Source organism: Trachymyrmex cornetzi, unplaced genomic scaffold (assembly GCF_001594075.2).
Source record: "Trachymyrmex cornetzi isolate Tcor2-1 unplaced genomic scaffold, Tcor1.1 scaffold299, whole genome shotgun sequence".
NCBI classification, from domain to species: Eukaryota; Metazoa; Arthropoda; class Insecta; order Hymenoptera; family Formicidae; genus Trachymyrmex; species Trachymyrmex cornetzi.
The window spans coordinates 2,225,323-2,250,120 of NW_017297680.1; the positions used below are offsets into that span (position 1 = coordinate 2,225,323).

Sequence of the window (24,798 nt, forward strand, 5' to 3'; positions counted from 1 at the left end):
TACCTTAATCAAAGTATTATTAATAAAGTATTATTAATTAGTAATAAAGTAGAAAATGGAGGAAATTACTTTGATTAAGGTATTCATTCATCTTCCCTTCGAAACAAATCAATTTTGGAGACGAAAAACGGCAGGAATTAAGTTCAACACCTAATACATATATAGTATGCCGTGATATTCGGACAATTTTCCGAATACTTCTTCGAAGAAAAATCGACATTAATCTTTATTGCATTAATAATTTCCGAGCTTCTCTTTGCTTTTCTCACCTCCGCGGAGAACCACTGATTCGCATACTGAATGAACCCATTGTGCGCGGCCTGCTGAACTCATACGCCATTTGAATTCAACAGTGCGCTATTCACGAAATATTTGTGCGCGCGCGCGCGAAGGCTCCGGCTCTACAGAGGAAAGGGTGATTTTAAGAAATTTACCAAAAAATGACAAATATGACGTTCTTCTCCGTTTATCTGCCAGGGAAGCTGGCTGGCCGTAGTCCCGAATCCCTTTAGAATTGGAGTAGAACCGCTCGGCGTTGCGATGACATACAATGAGGGGAACCGTAATCGCGCACATGGTTTCGACGTAACTGGACTCTGCAATAATAAACAACAAAACCCATTTCCGGGCCCTACGAATCGATTGGTATGAGTTGAGAAAGATCGATGGGGACACAATAGTGTTACTTCGTTTAATCACGTAAGTCCCACCTCCTTGAACGTGATCCTTCAATTACCTAGGCGTGATTGGGTAATCGTGTATACTGGTATCATTATTTTATGAAAAACACACATCATAAGACAGGAAATATTTTATCATCGATGATATACGTGTCCGACAATTTCCTTGCGCGATACCGCAATAAATTGCAAGGACGCGGCGTGTCATCCGTGTAAAAGATTGTTTTAAATTGCAAATTTTCTGTATGTGCGCGCGATAGAAAGAATTTCGTATTTGAATATAATTGAAAGAGAATATGCAGTTAAAGATTAACAGGTTCATCGAGGTAGCCACTTCTTTTGGCAACTTATATTTATTTCTCTCTAACATTACAATATTGCAATATCGCTATACATAATATGACGTTAAATATAATTGAATTTTTTTTGGCTTGATCATAGCATCGTTTGCTCATTTTTTAACGAAATTCTCGACGATATCCGATGTAACGTATGAGGATTGATCGCGTGCAATAATGATATAAATAATGGAATCTTGTCCCTCTCGCTTTTATATCGCTAGGATAATTACACGAATTTTATTAACCTTTCTATTATACTTCTCGCGTAGAATTCTGCCATTCTTTATAACTAGAATTAAAATTAGAAGTTCTAATCTTGGTAATAGATGACAGTTGAAGTGGCTTTGTCGATCATTACAGTGCCTGTAAATAATTACAGTTTACGTATCTGTAAATATTTAATGTTACATATTTATAAATCCAGTCTACGATGTTCAACGATTTTTTATCTTTATATTTCTTCATTTTTTACAATTTTAATTTAGAATTGTGAAAGAAAAATGAAAAAATGTATAGTTCTAAATTATTTACACTATAATGATCGACAAGGCTATTTTAACTTTCGTCGGCTTGCAGATAGAATATGTGTGTTGGTGATATGTCGAACATTTTTTGTATTCGGTAGATCCATTACAGGATATCTATTTTATGCTGGTATTCATAGTTCTATTTTAAGATCGTCTAAGTAAGTCTTGAGATGCTAATATGACTCTGATTGGTTTAAAGACATCTTAAGACTGCAGTATTTAAAACAATCTTAAATATAAGAATTGACTATAAATACTTGTCTTAATCCTGTATTACATTTATTTTAATTATTTATATTACATTTTAATTATTTTTAATATATCATCTATGGAACACGAGCTTAATACTTCGCTACGGTGTTTCTTTAAGTACCATGTGTAATAAAATGACGTATGTATGTATCAGTGGATAAAACATGTATAGAATATTCTTATTATAAAAATAAAAAAAGTGTGCTACGAAAGATATAAAAATATAAAAATTGTAAAAGGAATTAGAGAATTAGCGAAGTTAAAAGCTAGAGAAGATAAACAATTATAAATCGAAATTAGACCGACAAAAATAAAACAATTAATAAAAATAATCCTACTTTCGGTCAAAGCGGATCTTAGTGCTTAATAATACTAAATGCAAATTTATGCAAATATATTATTTCGGTTTTATAAAGATAGCATCTTAATTGCGCTCAAAGCGATGTTTTAACTGACGTAGAAATCATCCTCTTTACAACTACTAATGGCCTCTCCACTTATGGCACTAATAATAATCTCATCGCTTTTGACAATATTAACCAGAATAAGTTGCGAATGTATATATATATGTATGCAATATGTAAATACGCGTATCCATTTCCTATAAATCAAAGTAAAACTCACGACTATTGCACGAGTATAAAGCACCAATCTTGCTAAGACCTATATCGTAATAAAATGCAGTAATGAGACATATACACTGGAAAGAGATCTTGGAGTCTATGGAGCAAGAGATTCTACCGCGTGGACAGATTTGTATCAAATGTAATAGGAAAGAGAAGATCCACCGGTTATGGGTACGTATCGTACTTTGCAGATGAAATTCAGTCGGAAGATAAGTGACTTCCTAACTGATTGCGATGAATTTTAAGCAGAACATTGTCTGTACAACTGTGACTTTTTCTCGATCTCCGCCATGTTTCTTTCCATTTCCATCATCAGTACATCTATGTCGCTCATCAGTTCCTTTAGCAGTCGTTCATTTTCTTTATAAACACTCTCCATGCCGTCCAGATCCTTGGACTTAGTCGACGTATCTGCTGTTAGCTCGGAAGCACGCGTTAAGAGTCTCTTCGCCCGCTGAATATCGCCTTTGGTCTTATTGACTCGCTGATTCAGTGACTCATCCGCCCTCTTGTATTCCTCCGACAGTTTTTTCGTCTTGCCGTCGATTGCTTGTGCCTCATCGGCGACTTTCTTTGCTTCTGTGCCGATCTCCGTTAGAACGAAACTGTTCTTTGCAGATTGCGTCTGAAGCTGCTTCAAACGGGTATCTAATGCTTCTACCGTTTGTGTGGTGCTGTTAGCTTGGATCTGAGCGGCCTTTGTCACGTCGGCAATGTCCGCGAGATCTTTCTGCGATTTGGACACGTCAACTTCCGCCTTATCGATCGCGTCCTGCGCCAGATGTTGCGCCTTTTGTGCGTCATTCAACAGTAAAATCATTTTGTTCGCCAAAACTTGTTTCTCGATAGCTGTCAATTTAATTTGGTTAGCGCGTTCCTCGAGGTCATGCGCCAACCGTAGATCGTCTTTGGTATCTGCGAGAATCTTCTCGGAGTCAGTGAGAGAGCCCACCATATCCTCGATGCGATCGGCCAACTGTGCGATTTGATCCGGCTCCAGCTGGATATTCCTCGCGAGTATTGCGTACGCAAGAGCTCTTACCATAGCTGGTGTAGGTTGGTCCTCATCCTGAGTACTCAACATTTGTTTGATCATGTTTGCCATATTTTTGGCGAGCTTCTCAAAGAAGTTCTGCGCTTCCGATGCGATGTTGAAAGCGTCTTGAGCGTTTGATCTTGCTGCTGTTGCATCTTGCTTGATTTGGCTCATCTGAGAATACAGATTAATTGAATAAGTTACAAATTGTTATAGAGACAATGAATAAGATAGAACAACGAAGTTTATAAAATTCTATAAGCATTTATAATAATATAATTTATTTGATATACATAATGAATAATGCATTTTTAAAAATCGTAAATATTTTAAGAACTAGATTAGTGATAATTACATTACGTAATAGTTGTTCGGCATCGTCCTTATGACTCTTGATCTTGGCAGCTTGCTGTTTGGCAACATCTAAAGCTTGATTAGCCTTGCTAACCGCGCCTACGTCACAAGATAATCCTCCACAGGTGCCACAACCCGCGCCGCCGCAGACGCTACTACACTCCGTTACATTGTCACCACACATGCGTAGATTTAGCTCAGGTACCGCCATACGGAACATCTTCAGTTTCTCATTCAACTTCGTCAATGACTCCTTGTTCCTTTCTTGAGCCTCGTCCACTGATGCGCGATTTTTCGCCAAGAGATTCTCAGTATGCTTGCGGAATCGCTCTGCATCGCCCAGGACATTCGTAGAGTCGTTTGCCATTTTCTCGGCTTGCCTGGATTGCTCTGCCATCTGCTGAGTTACATTGAGAGCGCCTAAAACATTCTCTTCCTGTAACCTGGTGGCATTCTCCCGCAAATCGGCGGCGGACTCATGCAAGCTATTAGTCCTGTTCCTCAATTTCTTCAACGCAACGTCACCAAGATTAACTCGTTGACTGAGATTCTCCAAGTGATTATTCGCTTCGTCCAACTTCTTGGCCGATTCGGAGATATTCTTCGCCAACTCTTCGGCCGAGTTGTCCAACGCGTCCAGGTCTTGACTTCGAATGGTAGTGTTGCTGATTAAGTCCTGTACTTCATTTAGGGATTCCTCCATGTCGTCAAATTCCTGACTGTAAACACCGGTCGTACCGACCTTCTGTATCCTCGAGGCCTCCTGAATGACTGCGTTTGTCTTGTTCCTAAGACCATCCAATATCAGATCCCAATTGTCGAAGCATTCGCCGCATGGACTGCACTGTGGAGCCTCGCCATGGTAGCCACGGTCGCATTTATCGCACTTCTCACCGCCGATACCCTTATGACAAACGCATACTCCGGTCTCCCTGTCGCATTGCTGGCTGGCGGACCCGATCACGTCACATTGGCATGGATAACACTCCACGTTCGGGTTGCCCCAGAAGTTTGTCTGACACTCGTTGCACCGCCTGCCACCGAATCCTGGTTTGCACTCGCAAGTGCCGTCGTAGGGATTGCATCTGTACACAGAAATATTTTAATTAGTTGTTTTACTTAATTAATGAGCTGTAATCGACGTTTTTAAATAAATTAATCTTCAATCCGAGAAAATTAAAAATTAAAAAATTAACATTTTAATTAATTTTCTGCTATGAAAAAAAAATTAATCAGACTACTATTGGTATTAAATATGCCAACAAGATCTATTAATAATTTTATACATTCATAAAAAATATTTTTGCAATAAGAAATCGTAGTTTTTTATTTTTACAAAAATCGTAGACAAACCTGTCTGAAATACTTCCAACTACGTCGCACTCGCAAGGATCGCAACCTTGTCCGCTGGCTATTCTCCAATGATTTTCCTCGCAGGATTCGCAAAGCTGTCCTATGACGTGAGGCAGACATGGACATTGGCCCGTACGATGGTCGCATGATCCCGCGATCTTGTCGGTGCCCAGGACGTTACATCTACAGTCTTGACAATTCTGCCGTAGAGCGTCTCCGTAGAACCCTGCTTTGCACACCTCGCAAGTGTAACCGTCAGTGTTGAAGAGACATTGGAGACAATGACCGGTTTGCGGATCGCAGTTACCGACACGACGTAAATCTGTGTTATTGTTGCAGTTACAGAGTTGACAGCTACCGCCTGGTATCTCCGGGTCGCCAAAATAATTCTCGGCGCAATGTTCGCAGCGGGGTCCGGAATATCCCTCGAAACACTCGCACACTACGTCCTGCGTTATTGAGTCTAATGAACAGCTGTTGGCGTAGGAATGACCGGACTCACGTGTGCCTGTTAAAATGAAATATAATAGTGAGAATAAATAAATAACAAAAATTATAGCTTAACAAAAGAAACTTATTTCTTATTTCAATAAAAAAAACGCGAATAAATAACTAACTTTAATCAGATATAATAATCCATAATTTCCAATATGTGTATGTGTGTGTGTGTGTTATTACTAATATTTAAATTATTAAAAAACTAAATTTTATATTGTAAAAAAATAATACAATACAGATATGATTACAAATATGAGGAATATGGTTTATTTTTGGTAGGATATAAATATCTCTCTCTGATAAGACTGATATTTTAATTTTAGATTTGTAAAAAAATGTAAAATCTCTTCTGAAATATATATTCACCTGGACAAGGACACGCTCTGCAAGGTATATCCACGCCAATCCGCGGATCGCCATAGAAATCGTCAACGCAACGGTCACAATTGTGTCCGGTGGTGAAATCTCGACAATTGATGCAGGCCCCGGTCTTCGAGTCGCAACTGTCCGCGTGTCCGTGACACTCACAACGTTGACAATGAGGGAAGTTCCAGAAGCCAGGCTCACATTGGCCGCAGGTCCTGCCGTAGGTGTTGGGGCGACACTTGCAGCGTCCGGTCTCGACGTCACAGAAATTGTCGAGTGCACCGACACCGTCGCAATCGCAGGGAATGCATCCCTCCGGACCGAATCCGTAGGTTCCCGGCGCGCAACGATCACAACGTCTGCCAACTACGTTTGGCTTGCACGGGCACATCCCGCCGTAGTTCTTGCACAGAAGACTGCGAGAACCCGTTGGGTTACATTCGCAAGCTAAAATTCAACATTGTGCTCTTATGAGTGTAATTAAATTAAAAAGATGAAACGACATAAAATTAAGGTATATCATTAAGGAGTAAACAACATCAAATAGTTAAACTTACAATGAGCGCCATCGAAGACATAATAGCCGATGCTATTTTGATACTTCCTGCAGACGTCGGGTACGTTATTCCACACGCTGTTGACATCGTTATATAATTCATTACAGTGGTAACGCTCGTATTCTTGGCGACGCAGTTCACCCAGACCTGGCGCCTTGAAGAAGGGTATTACGTCTATCCTTGGCTTCAGAACAATCTGCACAGATCATACAAGCACACACGAGTAAGTATAAATTACAATCAACTGGATATGATTTTCTCTGACAATTGACGACATAATCGAAACAAAATATATTACCGAATCAACCAGGATGGAGGCCAAAGGCGTGTCCACGTGGCTGTTAAATTTGCGGAATTGCAGCAGAAGATTGTAACGTTTTCCTGCCTCTAGACATACAGACGGTTGTGCCACGGCACTTCTTGAACGCAGAGGTAACTGAACCCACAGCCGATCGTATTCAGGTTTCCAATCGGCACACGGCCCATTAGGATCAGGTAAGCTTTCTCTTTCAAGAATAATCTGCACGTCTTCCCAGACTCCCGGATGTACCGGTTCGTATCGTACAATGACATCGTACCACATTGATCTGCGAATATCGTCGATAGTGAAGTTCAATACTGAACCCTCGATGGCCTTCATGAAACCTGTACCAGTCCACGTACTGTTCCTACCATCGCGATAAGGCTCTCTGATCACCACTTGACAATTCTGAAAACGAATTTGTGATTCAATTCTAAAATAATCTGAAAAATCTGAGTAATATATATATATAATTAACGCTTTGCAAAATTTTATGTGTAGATATACATTAAAGAAAGACGTAACCCTTTCTTCTCGTTATGTCTTTCGTCTTGTGATTGTATTTTATATTTTATCACATTTTTGCAGCATTGGAATAAAAATTAATACTTATAAATATATTTAATTTACATTTGATTTAATTTGATAAACTTACGTCGGTAGCCCTAGACAACTCTCCTTCGTAAACGAGAAAATCTAGCGAGCCGGTATAGTAACTTTGCTCCGGTTGATTGCAAGTTCTCCCGGTGACGTGTGGTCTGCATCTGCACTGACCGGTGATGACGTCGCAGGAATTTTCGTAGGATCCGCCAGAATCGCAATCGCATGGTTTGCATCCATCGCGGTCCTCGGAGAGTCCCCAATACTCCGGTAAGCATTGATTGCAGTCGCGCGCTGTGACATACCGTTTGCACGTGCACTCACCGGTCACCACGTTGCAACCCTGATTATCGATGGTACCCAAGATATTACAGGTGCAGGCTGTAATTATATGTAAAAGTAGTTTTTATACGAGTTTTAAGAAGCTATGAACAAACTTTCTTTATCACGAAATAAAATCTGTTAAAATCTCAAACTAACTCTCATTATCATTGACATAACATTAATTAATACTTCTCGAAAGGAAAGATTATAAATTGAATTTGAAAAATAATCTCAATGCAGAACTAATAAATAATATATAAGCTCTCTCTCTTTTCTTACTATTAAAAATATAATAAATATTTATTTATTTAAATATTATGTAAAAGTATTAAAATGGTTACGTCTTTTAACGGAATATGCTGCAGAGTAATAACTTCTTTTGTTACCTTGACATCCTTCTGGACTGTCGGGATCGAAGTTCCAGAAGCCGTTTTTACAGCGATCACAACGACGCCCGTCAACATTCGCTTTACAATGACAGCGTCCAGACTCGTCGCCACTTAGAGGATCAGTTCTTGAGTCGCATATGCCATCATCCAAGGAACCATTTAGGTCACAGTCGCAGGCTGCGAAGAAGAAAACCTATATATATTTCACGATGTTTCTCTAACATATGTACAAATTTATTCTATTATTTACTGCAATCTGCAATCTATATTTATCTTTTATTTATAAAACAAGCACAGATAATAATTTCGTATTGAATTATATTAAATTATATTAAATTATATATAAAAATTATATATAAAGAGACTGATACACAGATTGAAAACTTACGTTGACAAGCTTCTGGATCAGAGATATCCTTCGTCACGTCGTGATAATAGAATGGCTTGCACTGTTCGCAATTCTGCCCTCGCGTATTATGCTGGCAATCGTCGCAGACTCCGCCGGACACTCTGCCCGATCTCTCGTAGACCGTTTCGTCGAAGTGACAAGAATTGGTATGATTGTTGCAATTGCAAGGCCTACAAGCGTTTGTTTGTTTACCGACCGCGGGCTTCCACGGCAGATCGTTGTAGAAGTCTTCGCAACTCTCACAGTTGAGGCCTTTAGTATTGTGTGTACACTCACATCTGCCGTGGACCATGTTCTCTTCATCAGAGACTCCTGGTAATGGTAAACACCTAGAGGCGTGTCCATAGCAAGAACACGAACCACGAATCACCATATCTTGGATGGCGTAATAATATTTCTCGCGAATCTCAGCCCGATCGTCGAGCAAATCATCACCTAGAGTATGGAGTCTAGTCATGATGATCCTGAGATTGGTGATCTTCAGTAGATTCTGCACTTCCTTCGAATAAGGATTATCTATTTCCAAATTTCGCGGCAACACCCTAAAATATATCAGAACAAATATGAATAATGTTTTCGAATAACGTGGTTAATAATGATCAATTCATAATTAATAATTATAATAATTTGAATCGTATAACTAGTGCAGTTTCTTTACGTAAGAAAATTGAAATAAAAGCAAAACATTTGCACATTAATATAATAAAATTTAAAACAAAAATAAACAATATATTAAATAATGAGAAAGATGATTAATAATAAATAATACTATTAAATTATGTACATTTCCTACCTGAAAATTACGTCACCGCCAGTGGACGGTGCCACAGCTGAGTATCTTGTCTCGCAGATAACATCCGTTAATCTTTGAGGTTGATGAGTCGGGATATCGGGGAAGTAATGCTCGCAGTTATGAGCGAAGTACCGATACACCTGCCAGGTTTTTCCAGAATCGTACGACCGCTCGATCAGCATAGCAGCCGGTCGGAAGGTTTGGAAGCGAATAATGATGTGCGTGAAGTGAAACTCTGCCTCAAGATCGAAGCGTATCGTGACATTCTCCACTCCGTTTTCAGCCTGCCACCACGACCTGAAATTTATAATTTTCGAATTATTTAGTATACGTTAGATTGCTGTTATTTATTTTTAATAACGCGTATTTCTATTCATCGTTATTTTAAATGTCATTGGATTTAAATAATAAACAAGATTATATATATATAAATAAAATTTAAATAATATAACAAAAGGTTCCAAGAATAGATCAAAATAAAATGAAGGAAAGATAAGCCAACGAGAATCAACACGGATGTCGGTGTTTAATGATAACAACATATTTAGTTCATTACTCACAGTAAATTACGTACATTGGATTTATTTCGCGACATGGAAGATTGCAGCGATAAAGTAAAATAATCTCACCCGCTGACGATGTTCTCGATATTATGCTGTTGTTTAGGTATCGATGCATCGCAGAAGAAGCATTTCTTTCTGTCCTTGAGATGAGAAACAATGCAGAATCTTTCGGGACCATGAAGACCGCATGTCGACGAAGCAGTCAGTTTATCCTTACGGCCGATTAGCAAGTTCCCGGTTGCGGGATAACACGAGCTCTGTTCGCAGGGATGCGGTCTTTTCGCGTGCGATCCTACATGGAACAAAGTTTCTGGTTAATCTATTATAACTCGAAATGCACATTCTGTTAGCCGTGTGGTTATTCTCTTCTCCTGTAATTAGGACACCATTGCATAATATCATGCCGATTATACGAGTTAAATATATGTGGAGGAAGATACAGTTTCCCGATTACCAATTAGTTTTTGTGATCGATTAGCATTGTGTACCTTTACCACATTATAGGAGCCATGGAAGGAACCGAAATATACGTCACATTGTCACATAAACATACATCTGCACTAAGAGAAAAATGTTTGATATTTGTGACTATAATTATATAGTAAAATTATGAAGTTTTATTTTTATCGTTATTACTATTATTATATGTATTTATAATTTTATTTAAAAAAAATTTATATATAATAGGTTGGCACCAAAAGTGACTATACATAAACTTATAATTAAATCATGCAACCATTTTTCTTTCAGTGTAGTAAATATATTTAAACATGAACATTCAAACTGATAGAACAAAAATTAGCTACAACAAACACGAACTCTCGCTGTTAGCTAGTAATATATAAACTATTATCCAAGTTAGAATAAATTTTCTCAAGTTAAATATGTCACAGGTGATCTTTTTATGACAAAATATATAGTTGCCTTCTTCCCGAAGTAACATATTTTGTCTACCTCTTGACGTGGAAATGATCGGCCCTAGCCGATTACGAAGTTCTGTCACCACATCCATAGGTGACATATCTCCTCTCTGCACCGACCCTATAACACCCCCATTTTTGTCTTTGTATTTTGTGTATAATTATATAGTGTGTGTCCTAGTTGTCGCGAAAATTTTATCGCGTTTTTCACCACTTGACATTCTCTGATAAGACCATTGATAATGCTACGTGTTACAACGATTGTTTCATGATTCTTTCATGAAGAAAAAGGTGAATAAAGAAATAAATTCTAAGAAGAGATTTTGAATCTTACCTCTGGATGGTACTTTGTCCCGTACATGTTGTGAACTTACAGGTCCTATACAAAATTTAAACGTTTATGTTTAATGCAGTAATATTAAATATGCGTGTTTTTGTTCCTTTCCGAGGAACAATAAATGATACAAATAAATAAATAAAAGAATAAATTACACAAAACAATAATTTTTCATTAAGAAATTTATTACGTAAGATGCAGCGATTGGCTCTGTTCGTCGATTTTTTTTAAACGCGCGGCGATAGTGGGCACGTCATTATTAACATCTATTAATATAAATATAGGACAATTTTATCCCAGAATTGTTTCAAATGTACGCTAGAATGTACCGGTTATCAAGAGATGTTCTACTACCGGTGGAGGCTATCGCAAGAGACAACCGGATGTTTATGAGCGAAGACAACTCTGGAAAATATATTTAAGCTTCAATAAAATACGGAGTGTCTCAAATAGATCTTTCAATCAACTCGATTCAGCAAAAATTCAGATCACTTTTCGCTGTGAGATCTTTTAATTTCCTATATTAAGTATCTTTGATTTAATTTCTCAAGTTATGTATCTCTTGATTGCAAATCGACTTTATAAAAATACTTGTAAATTAAAAAAAATAGTTTATACTGAGACATCTGTAATGTATCTTTACTACAACGATATTGTCACGTGCATAAATTATAAACAATTATGCGAAACTTGATCTGTGCTATTCGTTGAATAATCTTCTTTGATAATTTCGTGCGAAGATCTCTGTTTGTAGGGCGACTGGATTTTAGAAGTCAAAACGAACTCTCCGATTTCAAAAGGAAGGCAGGTCGCGAGGTCATGTCGCTATCTAATCATAATGGATAAACAGTCTTTTCGTATATGAATGGGATGAACGATGTTTCCGAGAAAAAGAATTTTATAAATTTGGTTCTTTCGCACGTAATATATGCAACGCAAAAATGACGTTAAAATAGGCAATGAAAATACGAGCTGCGTTCAAATGATACTGAAAAATTTTAATTTATGTAAGTATTATTTAATTTAAGAGTATTTAATTTACAAAGGAGAGAGTATTAATTATGAATATTAATTTTATGTTGGATCTCTCAAGCATTTCCATTTCAAAATTTAATTACTCTTTGTAAAAAACTAGCTCTAATAGAAATTAATATATCGACTATTACGTACCTGCTAAAGTAATAATTATAATAATTAAAGCTGCGGGAGCCGCGTGTCCATAATGAAGCATTTTTTTAATTTAAAAGAGTATTTTATTTTTAATTTATAAAGAATTATAAAGAGAATCTGATAACATTAATTTTTATGTTGGATCTCTCAAGCATTTTCATTTTAAAATCTAATTACTTTGTAAAAAATTAGCTTTAATAGAGATTACATGGACTATTACATACCTGCTAAAGTAATAATTATAATAATTAAAGCTGCGAGAGCCACGTGCCCATAATGAAGCATTTTTCCGTTTCTTTTTTCTATCTTTGTGGATTTTTTGCAACGGTGTTAAGCCATCGACGATGATTCGAATATTTCTATGACAATAAAATATTTCCAAAATATTATAAATCATTGATATATCGCGAAAAATTTATAGTTAGAAGAATTTCTTTTACTCAAACAAGATGAAAAATGATTATATTTATAATCATTATAATTAAATTATAATATACGCGATAAAATATTATTAATAATACTAATTTTATTTTTGAATTAATTTTGCTTTATATATAAATTTATAAACACTATATTATTAATTTTTAAACCGCACTCGACAAAATAAATAATCAAAACAAGCATTTAACGATTTTTAATTTTAAAAATTATTTGATAATCTCTCTCGAAGAAAAAGCATAAAAATACGTAAGACGTTATAATATTAGTAAATTTAAAAAAAAATAATTCTTCATATCAGATCCTGAATCATAGACGAATTATTACATTTTGAGATAGCAAGATATACTTTGATTAGACTCACAGAACGATGCGAAACACACTTTCGCGCACTGCGGGACGAAAAAGTGATTTCCGTTGGAATTAACGTTGCTAATACCGTCCTCCGTCTAACAAAGTTCAGCTACGTTAGCGTACACGCTAAAATAGTGTTCCCCGCAGTGTGCACCGTTGGGATATTTCTTCTTTCCCTCGAGAGACGATAGCCGCCGCTCTGCTCCGAAGTCGGTACGAACGTCGAGATCTCGCTGAGCACCGAGAGATCGGAATTCCCCTCTGCCCGAATCCCCTCGGTTTCTCCTCGTGGCCACCAAGTTCCGAGTCTGTTATCCACGTGCGATAACGACACGGCGGAACCGTCTGACAGGTGCGGGAGCACCGTCGCAAAACGCGGCGGGCGATGGAAAATGAAAAACGCGGCCTCACGGACGCGCCTCGTGACGCCGTCTCTCACAAGTGAGTCCCTCGGCTTGTCGAGTCGAGTCACGACTTCGTTCCGAACCTCCGAGTCTCGTGCCTGTCAGTGCCGTACATCACGGGTGGCAATGGAACGGAGAGGGAAAACGACTTGGGCTTGTAAAGCGACGAGTGGGACCGAATGGCCAGCGATAAAGGCTGCAGACGAGACTCGAGAGAAGAAAGACTTTGCGAGAGGAGTGCGATCCTCGGAAATGATGGGAAAAGGTTCAAGAACAGGTCACCGAAATTCCAGAGTAAACTTAGGTTTTTCTTATTTCTACATTTGCGTGAAAATTGTCATTTTTTTAAATTATTGACATTTTGATCTTCAAATCTTAACGTCTAGATATGGCTTTGTATTTCGCATCGGGTATGTGAAAAGTGACCAACGCGTGTTTAGAGAAATTTCGAACGATCGTTGAATGTCGATGTACCAAATATTACCTATTTATATTATGTCGCAGTCAAAATGCTAACTCAGTAAAAGCATACACTTATTGTAATCTGTGCTATAATCAATGTATTTATTAAAGTTAACATTTTGGTTGTGACATATATAAATAAATAGTGTTATGAGTTCAAAGTTCAATTTATATATAATTACACTGCCAAAATACAGTTTTGGGGCATTGAACAAAATTAGATACAAATTTGAAAATAACTTTGTCGGATCATCAAAATAATTATGTATATAGAACGCTGAAATTGGTTACTAAAATGTCAACATTTTTTACATTATTATCATGCTTAATCGTCGTAGATATTTCTGCTATTCCAATATAAAATTATTTTCAGATCTGTGTATCTAATTAAATTTTTTAATATTTGAGCAAAACTGTTTTTTCTCTCTCTCTCTCTCTCTCTGTGTAGTTATTAATTAAGATTATATTAAGGTTCCTTTGGTTACCCTCTACAGAGAAGGTAGCGAAGAATACGAGCATTTTCGATATAGTGTAAATTATAGATCTTCTATCGCTGGTCAATGTTCTATCGCCTGACATTTCTTTTTTTTGTGTATACTACACGTAATATTATGGAAAGTCTTTATCGTACAGATTGAGAATTCCAAATCGTCTGCACCCCAATTTGTCTGGATCCCTTGTGGTATCAATATACGATACTTTCATACACCCGTTACGACGCTTATATTACTGCGGCACACATGTGCAGCATACTCACTGTTCCTGTCATCTTTCGAAATCTGTTGTTCAAGGAATATATTCTGCAGATGTATTGTAAACGACATCTGATACAACAATGCCTTCTATTAAATCAATCTATCGATGTTATATAAATTTATTTATTTAATTTAATTTCATCTCTTGGTCGGATATAAAAAGTTGTTGCTATTGATTACATATTCAACAAAGAAACATATATTATACCCCGAATAATTCTCAAACTTTGTAAAGTACGTCTATTCTCTCTTTAGGAACAGTCTTTCTAAGTAAGTTAAAAACAAGAAGACAAATGTAAATCTTTACATTAAAGATATATTTACAGAAAATTATATTTAAAATTAAATTTATATTCAACATTTGAAAGAACATTCACGTATACTCGGGAGAAATTAAGATGGAATTTAAATGTCCCAACAGAAAGAAGAATTTTGCTGAGGTATTTAAAAATTAGCTAGATACAAATCTGAAAATAATTTTGTTCAACTATTACGATAATTATGTAGGGCGTTCAAGTTGGTTACTATAATATCAAAATTTTTTTGCAATATTGCTATTACGTTCAAATTTCTTACATAATTATTTTGATGATATAACAAATTTATTTTTAGACCTGTATCTACCTAAATTTTTAGATAATTCAGCAGAATCGTTCTTCCCGTGCATGCATTTGTCATTACTTTCGGGAAGCAGATAGCAAATTAATTATTTCATCCAAGCATATATATAACTAAACTTCAGCAATGCAATACTTCGGCCTGCTCCACGCAGTGCTCCCGATTCCCACCAATCTTCACGCGTGATAGAAGAGGATGGAAAGCGAACCGTCCTGGAAAGGCGAAACGAGAAAGAGAAGGCAATGGCATCCTGCTATCGTAGCTGGGCTACGTTGTACAGATAAGGCGGCCCACGCTACGCTTCCTTCCTCTGCGATGATCCCACTTTCCGTTTCCCCGTCGCGCGAATGTACTGATTCGTTGTCTCGGACTGTGCTCGCGACAACGGACAATTTTGCTTCTCGTCCGATAGAATTATTTTCTCATAATTATATATATTGTAATTAATAGCACAGTGCGACTATTAATAGCACAAAGTGCGACTATTAATCGCATCAAAAAGCTTATAAATTAATTAAAACATCCGTTTATATGAATCTTTACATATTGAAAGCATATAAAGATTTATTTCGTGATTTATTTTGCTGAAAATTCAATTACATATACACAATGGTACAAATTCGACAAAACGATTTTTACAATGCAAATCACTCGAAACGTACTTTATTTTTAAAAAATGTATATGTGAATTTAGGCTTTTTTTCGAATTTGATTTTGTGATTGCAAGATCAATATAAGGCGATTATTTTGTATAATTTATAAAAATATAGTAACCATTTTTATTTCATTACCATCATATGCAATGTACCATATACATTTGATTCTCAATGTAAACTATAAATAATTTTTGCATAACTGAAATGAGTATTTATTATGAAATCTTTTTGTCGTCCTGTATTATTTACAAAAGTTTATTGTAATGATTTTTATTGGGATCATGTATCAATGCATTGACATAAAGCAGTGAAATGAGGACAGAATGTTATTTTATAATACTCCATATCACTAGGGCGCTAACCTTCATCCGTTTATTCAGTGCGTGGGTGCTACGATCCTGTGGTCGTATTGGTGGGGGTTGAAAGTAGGCGGAGAATAAAAGTGCAAGTCAACAGATTCCCTTCTTACTGACGATGACTGTATTTCATAGTCTTGTTTAGCACTAATAGAGGGCATATATAGCTATACTGATTCTTGCAATCAATCACTATCTTCAATAAATAGACAATAGTAACTATAATTACATGCAAAAGTTAAGACAATATAATTTCGAGAAAATTGATGTTTTGATATTTTATTTTTTAATTTTATTTTTTAATTTTTTATACTCTATTTTTAAATAAAAATTTAATTCTTTATTATAGAATGCATATACGTGATATTTATAAATATATAATTTTCATAACACTTTTAACAATATTACGCTTTTCTGATATTTTATTTTTTAATTTTATTTTTTAATTTTTTATACTCTATTTTTAAATAAAAGTTTAATTCTTTATTATAAAATGCATATATTCATAAATATATAATACTTTTAACAATACCTTTTAACAATACCAATATTTAGAAGTTTACTTTATACGTTAAATAATAAGAAATTAATAATGTAATTTACAAGGTGTAAATAAATAAGTGTTAAATATTCTACGAAGTATTCCTATCAACTACATTAAAAAAAAATTCATATAAACATAAGTTTAGAAGTTGATTTTGAACAGATATTTCAATTGATATGTTAATATCAAGATATGATTGTCAATTAAGTTAATTGGAGTTTGTTTAAAGTCTAATAAATTGATTGACAATGATCTTCAGCGAGAAAACATTATAATAGTAAATAATGAAAATAAATAAAGGACAAACGGACAATTGGGAATTGACACAGTGATCAGTGTGTAATACTCTTCAAAAAAGCTTTATCTTACATAAATGAAATGAGATTTGTACATGTTTCGGCTAGTATTCTAGTCTTCTTCAGCAAAAACATACGATGAACAGTCATGATCCATGAAATTGAAGACGTAAACTTACGATGTTAACAAAAATTGGCATAATTTGGTCACAATTGTTGTGCAGTAACCCTTACTCCATTAGAAAGTCGTTCTCGCCAGTTGTAAGGCTGGATGATAGTAATGATTAAATATATAATTCACATAATTCATTATAATAGTACTTTATTAGACATACTTTTAATGGTACAATTGTATAATACAGACTTATGGCAAGAAACATTCATTGTTACTTATAATAAGAATCGGTAACGCAACGTTCAATGGAGATTGAGATTCTGTAATATTTATAAATCATGAATCGAGACATTATTTCGTACAAGAAATAAAATGTAAGCTTATCATAAATGATGATAATATCTACATATGCATTTTTTATTAGGCTTTTGAATGATGAGTTTTATATAATAATAAAGCGATGTATGAACTGAATAAACACATCGTCATTTTTTAAATTTATTAGAATCAATATGCCTTCCTGTACATCATTGATCATTATGTTCTATTTAGATAAAATTTTTTACTTATTCTCGGAAAAGTTTTACAAGTTTCATTCATAAACAAGAACATATCATATCTTTCCCGGAAAATAAAATTCACCATTCATTAGTTATAATTTAAATATTTAACCATTTTGTATTTTTTCTAAGAATAATTAGCATCTAATTTACGTCTTATCAAAGGTTTTAAGCTCATTGATTATAAATCTGTAATTAAAATTTTAAAATTTAAAATTGTAGATCTAATATGACGGACCAAAATGTAAAATTTTCTTGAATTTGAATGACATTCATAATCTAAGGATTTTTGAGATTGCCGATTTGAAATCAGTTGTTTCTATTTTCTATATAAGTATTTCACATCAATTGTTTTCACGGCTATTTTTCGCTTTTATACGATACTTAATTTAGCATTTTGCTCCACTATATTGAATCTGCCATTTTGAAATTAAGTAGCGATTTTTTTTACATAGCTTTTACGTTGATCTTCAAGATAAGCTCAGACAAAAATTGCTATCTTAATTTTTGTGGAAGATACATATATTTTTCACTTTTACCTCATTTTATGAGTATTTGACGAGAGATGTATAGATTAAATGCTGAAACTTACAAGAACGTTGATTTTTTATGAAGAATCTTATTCTTTATCTTTAAAATGAGCCTAAAAAGTAGTTGCTATCTTTATTTTTGTGAAAATGTGAATTTTTAAAGGACCGGGATATGTATATCCCACTTAATTGCAGGCACACAAAAAATTAATTGGCAATTGAAAAGAAAAAAGTAAGTTTGCTTTTAAACGCGTAGCAGTAAAAATACGTTATCCATGGTTAATAAATCGTAATTATTTTAGTATTTGTTAAATATCGGACGATCGTTGTCGAGCGGACGAATAAAGTGAGCAGTCAGAGAAAACAGTTTGCGAGTGTGCCATAATAACAGTACGGTAATATTCTTTATTTGTCTTAAGAAATAGTAAAAGAAAAGATTAAAATTTTAGAAGAGCAACGTTCTAAAAGAATTAAGCGCTTCTGCGTTTGTTAAACATCATTATTCATCTCTAAATTTTATAATTATTTACACCGATATTTTCGAGCTCCAAATTTCTATTAGAACCCAGATAGCAACGTATTTGTCTTGTTGCTGGCATGTTGCTTGCTAAGTATGTGTTGCTACTAGAATTATAGCAATTGAATTCTCATTTGTTGACAACTTGATGCCTTCACGATATGACAACTTTGAGTAGCAACTTGTCAGCAATTTGCCGACAACTTTAAAATCATCATCAAAATTCGTACTATATTGCCGTCATGTTGCCATAATAATACGCAGTATCACACAATGCTGTCATATTGCCGACAACGCAAAGTAATTTTGATGCAGCTACCTTTTCGTTAAATGTTGCCTGCATGTACTACAATATTGGTATATTCGAAATCGTTTGAAAACAAATCTACGGCAAGTTGCCAGCATCATAAGCAATCACAGATTTGAACGATTTTGCTGAGATACGCTTTGCAATCTGGAAATTTCTACTACGTATAGTCGCGAAATTCTCCGTCGTTTTCATTCGCACACTGATATATCTATATAATATAAATTTATTGCAGGGACAAATTTTTTTCCAAAAAATCCTACTGCTCTTCGTTTCTTCTAAGTATTTTAATGTTTCCGGAGTGTATCAGTTTCTCGTAGAATTCGTATCCTTGTTCTCGTTTTTCTTGAAGTATCGCACGATTTCCACGATAAGTGTTCCCGATGTCACTGTCTAAATATATTCGGCGAACATTATCCAATAGGTGACGTTCAGCACGGCAAACAGCAAAGGGAAGAAGACTCGCGAGAAGCGGTCGATGTTCAACGCTCGTATTCGCGCCCTTTGTGCTGGGGTGGGTCCGGGTGGCGGTACAATCGACGATTTCTGCGATCGGCAGGATAACAACATTGCGTTTTCCTGCGTGACAACGATCACAACTTGAACCGTCGTCATGCAGACTGTCTCCCGTGCCTCGGAGAGAGTAGGACATGATTTAGAGTGGACGAACCCTTGAGAAAATTTATTTTTGACGAAGTTTTTAAAAGTAATTAAGAGTTTACTTAAAAAATTTTCAGGTAATTTAAAATGTGTAAAATGTTAAGTCAAATAAAATTTTTAAAGTTTTTCGAGGATGATTTTAATATAATTGGCACAGCACGTTAGTTTCTTTCAATTGTTCTTAAGTAAGTTTCGAAATTGTTTTAAAGAAAAATTTAAAGTGTTCAAATTTACCTGTATTTTTTAGGTTTTTCCAACAATAAATTTTAAATTTTAAGTATATTTTTAAGTTTTTCAACATAAATTTTCTCAAGGGAACAATGCTATTGCAAAATGTAGCTACTTGTATATACAATTAAAATAATCATCATCAACACAAAAAGATTTTTTTTATAACATATAAAATCTTCAGATGTTTTAATAATTTATCCGTTATTAATATTTTTGGAAGTTGCAAATCACTTTATGTAGATTTTCTTTAACAATAACGTATTTATTTTGTTCCCTTATTCGAGGCACGGAAGTAGTCCAAGACAAAAGAGCCTAGAATCAATTTTAACGATGGTAAACTTTTTTTATTTATCATGAAATTACAAAATAAAAGTATTTTGGCATTTTAGAGAGAATTTAACACTATAATAGTACTTATACTGATTTTCATTGACTGTTTCCATCTGAACTAATTAATTCATATCGACAATGATAAAAAATACACTTTTATACTAAAAAACAATCTTAATTTCAAAAAAAATTTCTTTGCTCGTATTCCAAAAAATTATTACATACAATATCTTATTTTCAAAGAAATTTTCATTGATTCAAAGAAATAATTTTTTTAAATACGAGCAAAGAAATATTTCTTTTAAATTAAGATTATTTTTTCAGTGTTATTAAGATTTTGTTTTTTTCAGATATCTCTCAAAAGAACATTGGTAAGCTGATTAATTAAATAATATTTATTTTTAATTTCCATGTGTGTCAAGATATAAATTAATCTATTTCTGTGATTAATTTCAAAATAAGCAATGTTCATATTTACGTCCATATGCAGTTGATAAATAATAAACCAAATTTGAATCAAATTTAATACATTTTCTTGAATTAAATTATTTAACTTAATCGTTTTAGTTAAATTAACGGTATAGGTATTGAGTACAAACAGTGGTGACTTATAGAAATTATTAAAAATAATTCAAATTGGATATAATTTGATATTACGAACTTAACATAAGTAATGTCTAATGAATTATTGCAAGTATCATATTTATATCTTGTTAAAATCGATTCACGAGGCTCTCTGGTCATCTAATTATCATCTATGCATTACCTTGGCAGCAAAATCGAAAATCTTATCAAGTTTGGCTGTATCCGAGGTGCTCGAGCACGGCGGCGGTGGCGGAGGTGCAGGTTTCGCTGTGGGCGTATCCGAGTCGCCAAGAACAATGTTCACCAGACAATATTCCATCAGCGCCATGAACACGAACACCGTGCAGACCGACATGAAGGCGTCGACAGCCTTCAGGTATGAAACGGGCGGTAAAGAGGCCTGACTCTTAGCGTGCTGCGTGGAAAGCGTGAGCAACGAGGTGACTCCCAGGGTGACTCGAGCGGGTGCGGCCTCTGGTTTTATCCAGAATGATACCCACTGCGATGTTTTCGATAAAAAAATACAGTTGTAAAGAAGGTCGCGCGAGAGTATCATTTTATTATGTTACCTTACCGACATGATGACGATCAAGCATGTCGGCACGTAGGTATGAAACAAGTAATAGCCGAGACGTCGCTTCAGCACAAACACGACTTCAAGACAAGTAAAGTTACCTGGAGATTATAACGTAATCTTCCATTAGGTGTCCATGCTTGGTATTTAGCTTACAATCAGATTAAGTTCAAGTGATATCAACGCATGGACGGTTGGCTAAAGAATTACCTTCATTCTATAGAATAATGCTGCGCGAGATACGCGTGCAGTTTCGAAACGGAAGACAAAACTGATTTAAAAAAATTGATCACAAAGATTGTCTATTCTTCGTACTCTTTAATATGCGAAGAATTCGACTGCGTTTATACGAAAATATACCAAACGCAATGCGCAGCGTTATTCTTTGAGATAGAGACATTTACACAATTCTCTTACCAGTGGAATAAACCTGCGAGCAATCGGCTGTATAATTTTTAACGAGTTGTAATTGGGGCAACTCGATATTCTCGTCTACAACGAGAGGAACATCGGGATCCCACTGGAAGATCATTTCGTCTGTCGTATGTGATACTGCCGATCAAGTTATTTTGTTTTGAGACATGAAATCGCGTTGTGTTTGACGCTACATATAATTTATTGATTACTCTAGCATAATTTACTTGTTCTCTAAATTTCTTGGAGTGAAATGAAAGAAAGACAATTTTCGCTCTTTTTGAGTCCAAAGGAGTGAAATCTTACTCCAAAAAAGAAGTAAGATTAAATCTCACTTCTTTTTAAATCTCTCTTCTCCAAAAATGGCCATATTTTCACTCTCTTAGAGTGAGATTTCACTCCAAGAAATTTGGAGAGTGCGCTAATTGTTGGAAATCTAACTAAGACTACATCTTCTCAATATTTTATTTCCATTAAGAATCAATTATTAGATATAATTGAGAGATAGGTAAAAACACTGTTAGAAATGTTCTTGAATTTCATTAACTTTTAATGTACATTGTTAAAAATTTCATGAAATTTAATATACTTTTAAGTTACACAATTTGAATTTAATTTTATAACATTATATTAAATTTAATGAATTTATAACTGAAAAGTATATTTGTGTACATGTACATGAATTAAGAAGGATGTTAAAAAGAGGCTGATTCTTGCCCATAAAGATATAAGTAAAAAGAAAAGTTTTTTATAGATTTGACTTCTTGAATAAAAAGTACTTTTCATAAAATTTAATGCACACGTTCATTACATTTAAGTAACTATTGTACTTAATTTTCAGTTAAATCATTTATTACTTTTAATTTCATTTATAACCACGAGCTTCATTTACATGTAAAGGAAACATTTCTAACAGTGAATGATATAATTGTATGATAAAACATAACTTTATATGTAGCATAACTTGCTAAGCTGCGCATAACTCCGAGACAAACTCTTTTATATATAGATGACTTACGACTTTCCATTTGCAGTTTACATTCTTGCGTATCGTGAGGATAGATCAAAAAATTCATGGCACAAGAGAGTTTTAGAGTCAGCCTAAAATCGCCAGTATATTTCAAGTTTTATGTTTAGGAAATGCACTGAATATAATTTGTTATAAACTTACTTCACCATATAGAGAATGCTTTTGTCCTTATATAACCATACATAGTGATTTGGTACCGTCATTGTTTGAAAAGTCACCGACTTTGCGTTCTTAAAAAAAGAATCTGGCCGCCACATATTTTTCAGCCAATCGACTTCTAATAATCTTAAATTTTGTCACATATATGAGAGATAATAATTAGTTAGAAACTTTTTAAAAAAGAGTACTAAAGAAAAATATACAGATGAATGTAACAGAAATATATAGAATAAAAATACATAAGTGTAAAAATCGTTAAGAAGCAATAAATTTATGTACCTATACTCGGACGTCATATTTTCTGGCAATCGGAGTCTATTATCCTTCCACGTTTGGGCAAAAAAAATATCAGCGGTATATGTCTGTAAAAGTAATTAACTATCGAAGTAATTATATTTCGTAAATGGTTAATTAATAATTAGAACAAGTATTGAAGTACAAAATTTTCGTTAATACGCAGTTAAATGTACAAAGTAAAAATAAATTTGGTTAAAATTATGTTACCATAGAATTTTCATCAATGGAATCAAGTCCCATCACAGTAACGTGAAAATTCACAACGGTTGCATGGCCATCTTTCTTGGGAGGACGCATTTTGTCGTATAATTTAGGATCTTCGGGTAAAAGATCAAAAAATTCTAAACTTCTCCTGCAAAGCGAATATGAAGACAACAATTTTTTTGAGACGTATATTAAATGACTATTTTTTATTATATATTATATGAATCAACTAGTTAATTATTTAAATAAGATAAACGTAGAGGAAAATCACCGATACTGACATAGGTCTCTTAAAGCGGCACCCTCTTTCTCAGAAATTAGCTATTGTACTTTATTTATGCTAATAAAATCGTGACTTGTTTAGCTAATTAAAGAAGTATAAACATAATTCGTATACTTGTGACTTGTTTCTATACCAAATTAGCTAAAAACGAATTGTACGAATGCGAAAATAAAATTCTTACGATTTCTTTTGTAAATTGCGTAGTTTAAATAATAGTGACTATATTATTGATAATATTACGTCGTCTTAAGTACTTGTAGTTTCCTAAATAAGTTTTATTTATATTACTTTTTCTCTTAGTTTTTTATAATACGATTTTAAATTTAAAATTGGAGTGCAGCGTAAAAAATTATCTCACCTGACTATAAAACAGACCATGAGTTAACTTAATCTTTATAATGTTGTTTTATAGTGTTAAATAGCTCTATTGGAGCTGAAGGAAATCGTGCGTACATGGAAAAACTTTTGAAAAACTATCACGTTACATAATTACATCTTACAGAACAGCATAAAATAAATATGCATATAATTCAATAAAAATATTTCATAACGGAGTGAAAAGATTCTGAAAAATCTCATGTACGTTCACTTGTACACGGAGAAAATTTTATATTTAAAATTGCTATAATGTAGTAGTAGCTGCGGTCTTCATGTAAATTATAAGTTTAAATGCTATAGTTATTTTTTTGAAAACAATAATATAACGTAATTTTTACACTTTTT

At 34.4% G+C, this 24,798-nt stretch overlaps 1 protein-coding gene across 3 annotated transcripts in view; it reads right to left on the bottom strand.

Annotated features, from left to right (window-relative positions):
• Positions 1–2,155: 2,155 nt before the first annotated feature.
• LanB1 (laminin subunit beta-1) overlaps positions 2,156–24,798 on the bottom strand; it is a 24,215-nt gene continuing 1,572 nt past the window's right edge. The window contains exons 2-21 of one of the 3 annotated variants that reach the window (XM_018509418.1): positions 23,796–23,940; positions 23,571–23,653; positions 23,274–23,417; positions 23,121–23,203; positions 22,106–22,240; positions 21,689–21,789; positions 21,296–21,613; positions 19,723–19,854; positions 10,924–11,044; positions 10,036–10,261; positions 9,407–9,703; positions 8,593–9,155; positions 8,202–8,381; positions 7,547–7,872; positions 6,889–7,299; positions 6,591–6,786; positions 6,034–6,480; positions 5,170–5,677; positions 3,818–4,901; positions 2,156–3,636 (exon numbers count right to left, since the gene is read on the bottom strand). In XM_018509418.1, coding sequence (XP_018364920.1) covers positions 2,668–3,636; positions 3,818–4,901; positions 5,170–5,677; positions 6,034–6,480; positions 6,591–6,786; positions 6,889–7,299; positions 7,547–7,872; positions 8,202–8,381; positions 8,593–9,155; positions 9,407–9,703; positions 10,036–10,261; positions 10,924–11,044; positions 19,723–19,854; positions 21,296–21,613; positions 21,689–21,789; positions 22,106–22,240; positions 23,121–23,203; positions 23,274–23,417; positions 23,571–23,653; positions 23,796–23,940 — 6,469 coding nt within the window. In that variant the 3' untranslated portion in view covers positions 2,156–2,667. Of the gene's footprint in view, positions 3,637–3,817; positions 4,902–5,169; positions 5,678–6,033; positions 6,481–6,590; positions 6,787–6,888; positions 7,300–7,546; positions 7,873–8,201; positions 8,382–8,592; positions 9,156–9,406; positions 9,704–10,035; positions 10,262–10,923; positions 11,045–11,223; positions 11,269–12,620; positions 12,756–13,198; positions 13,665–19,722; positions 19,855–21,295; positions 21,614–21,688; positions 21,790–22,105; positions 22,241–23,120; positions 23,204–23,273; positions 23,418–23,570; positions 23,654–23,795; positions 23,941–24,798 lie in introns of those variants that run through there. The other 2 variants (XM_018509416.1, XM_018509417.1) reach the window with 2 other exon arrangements.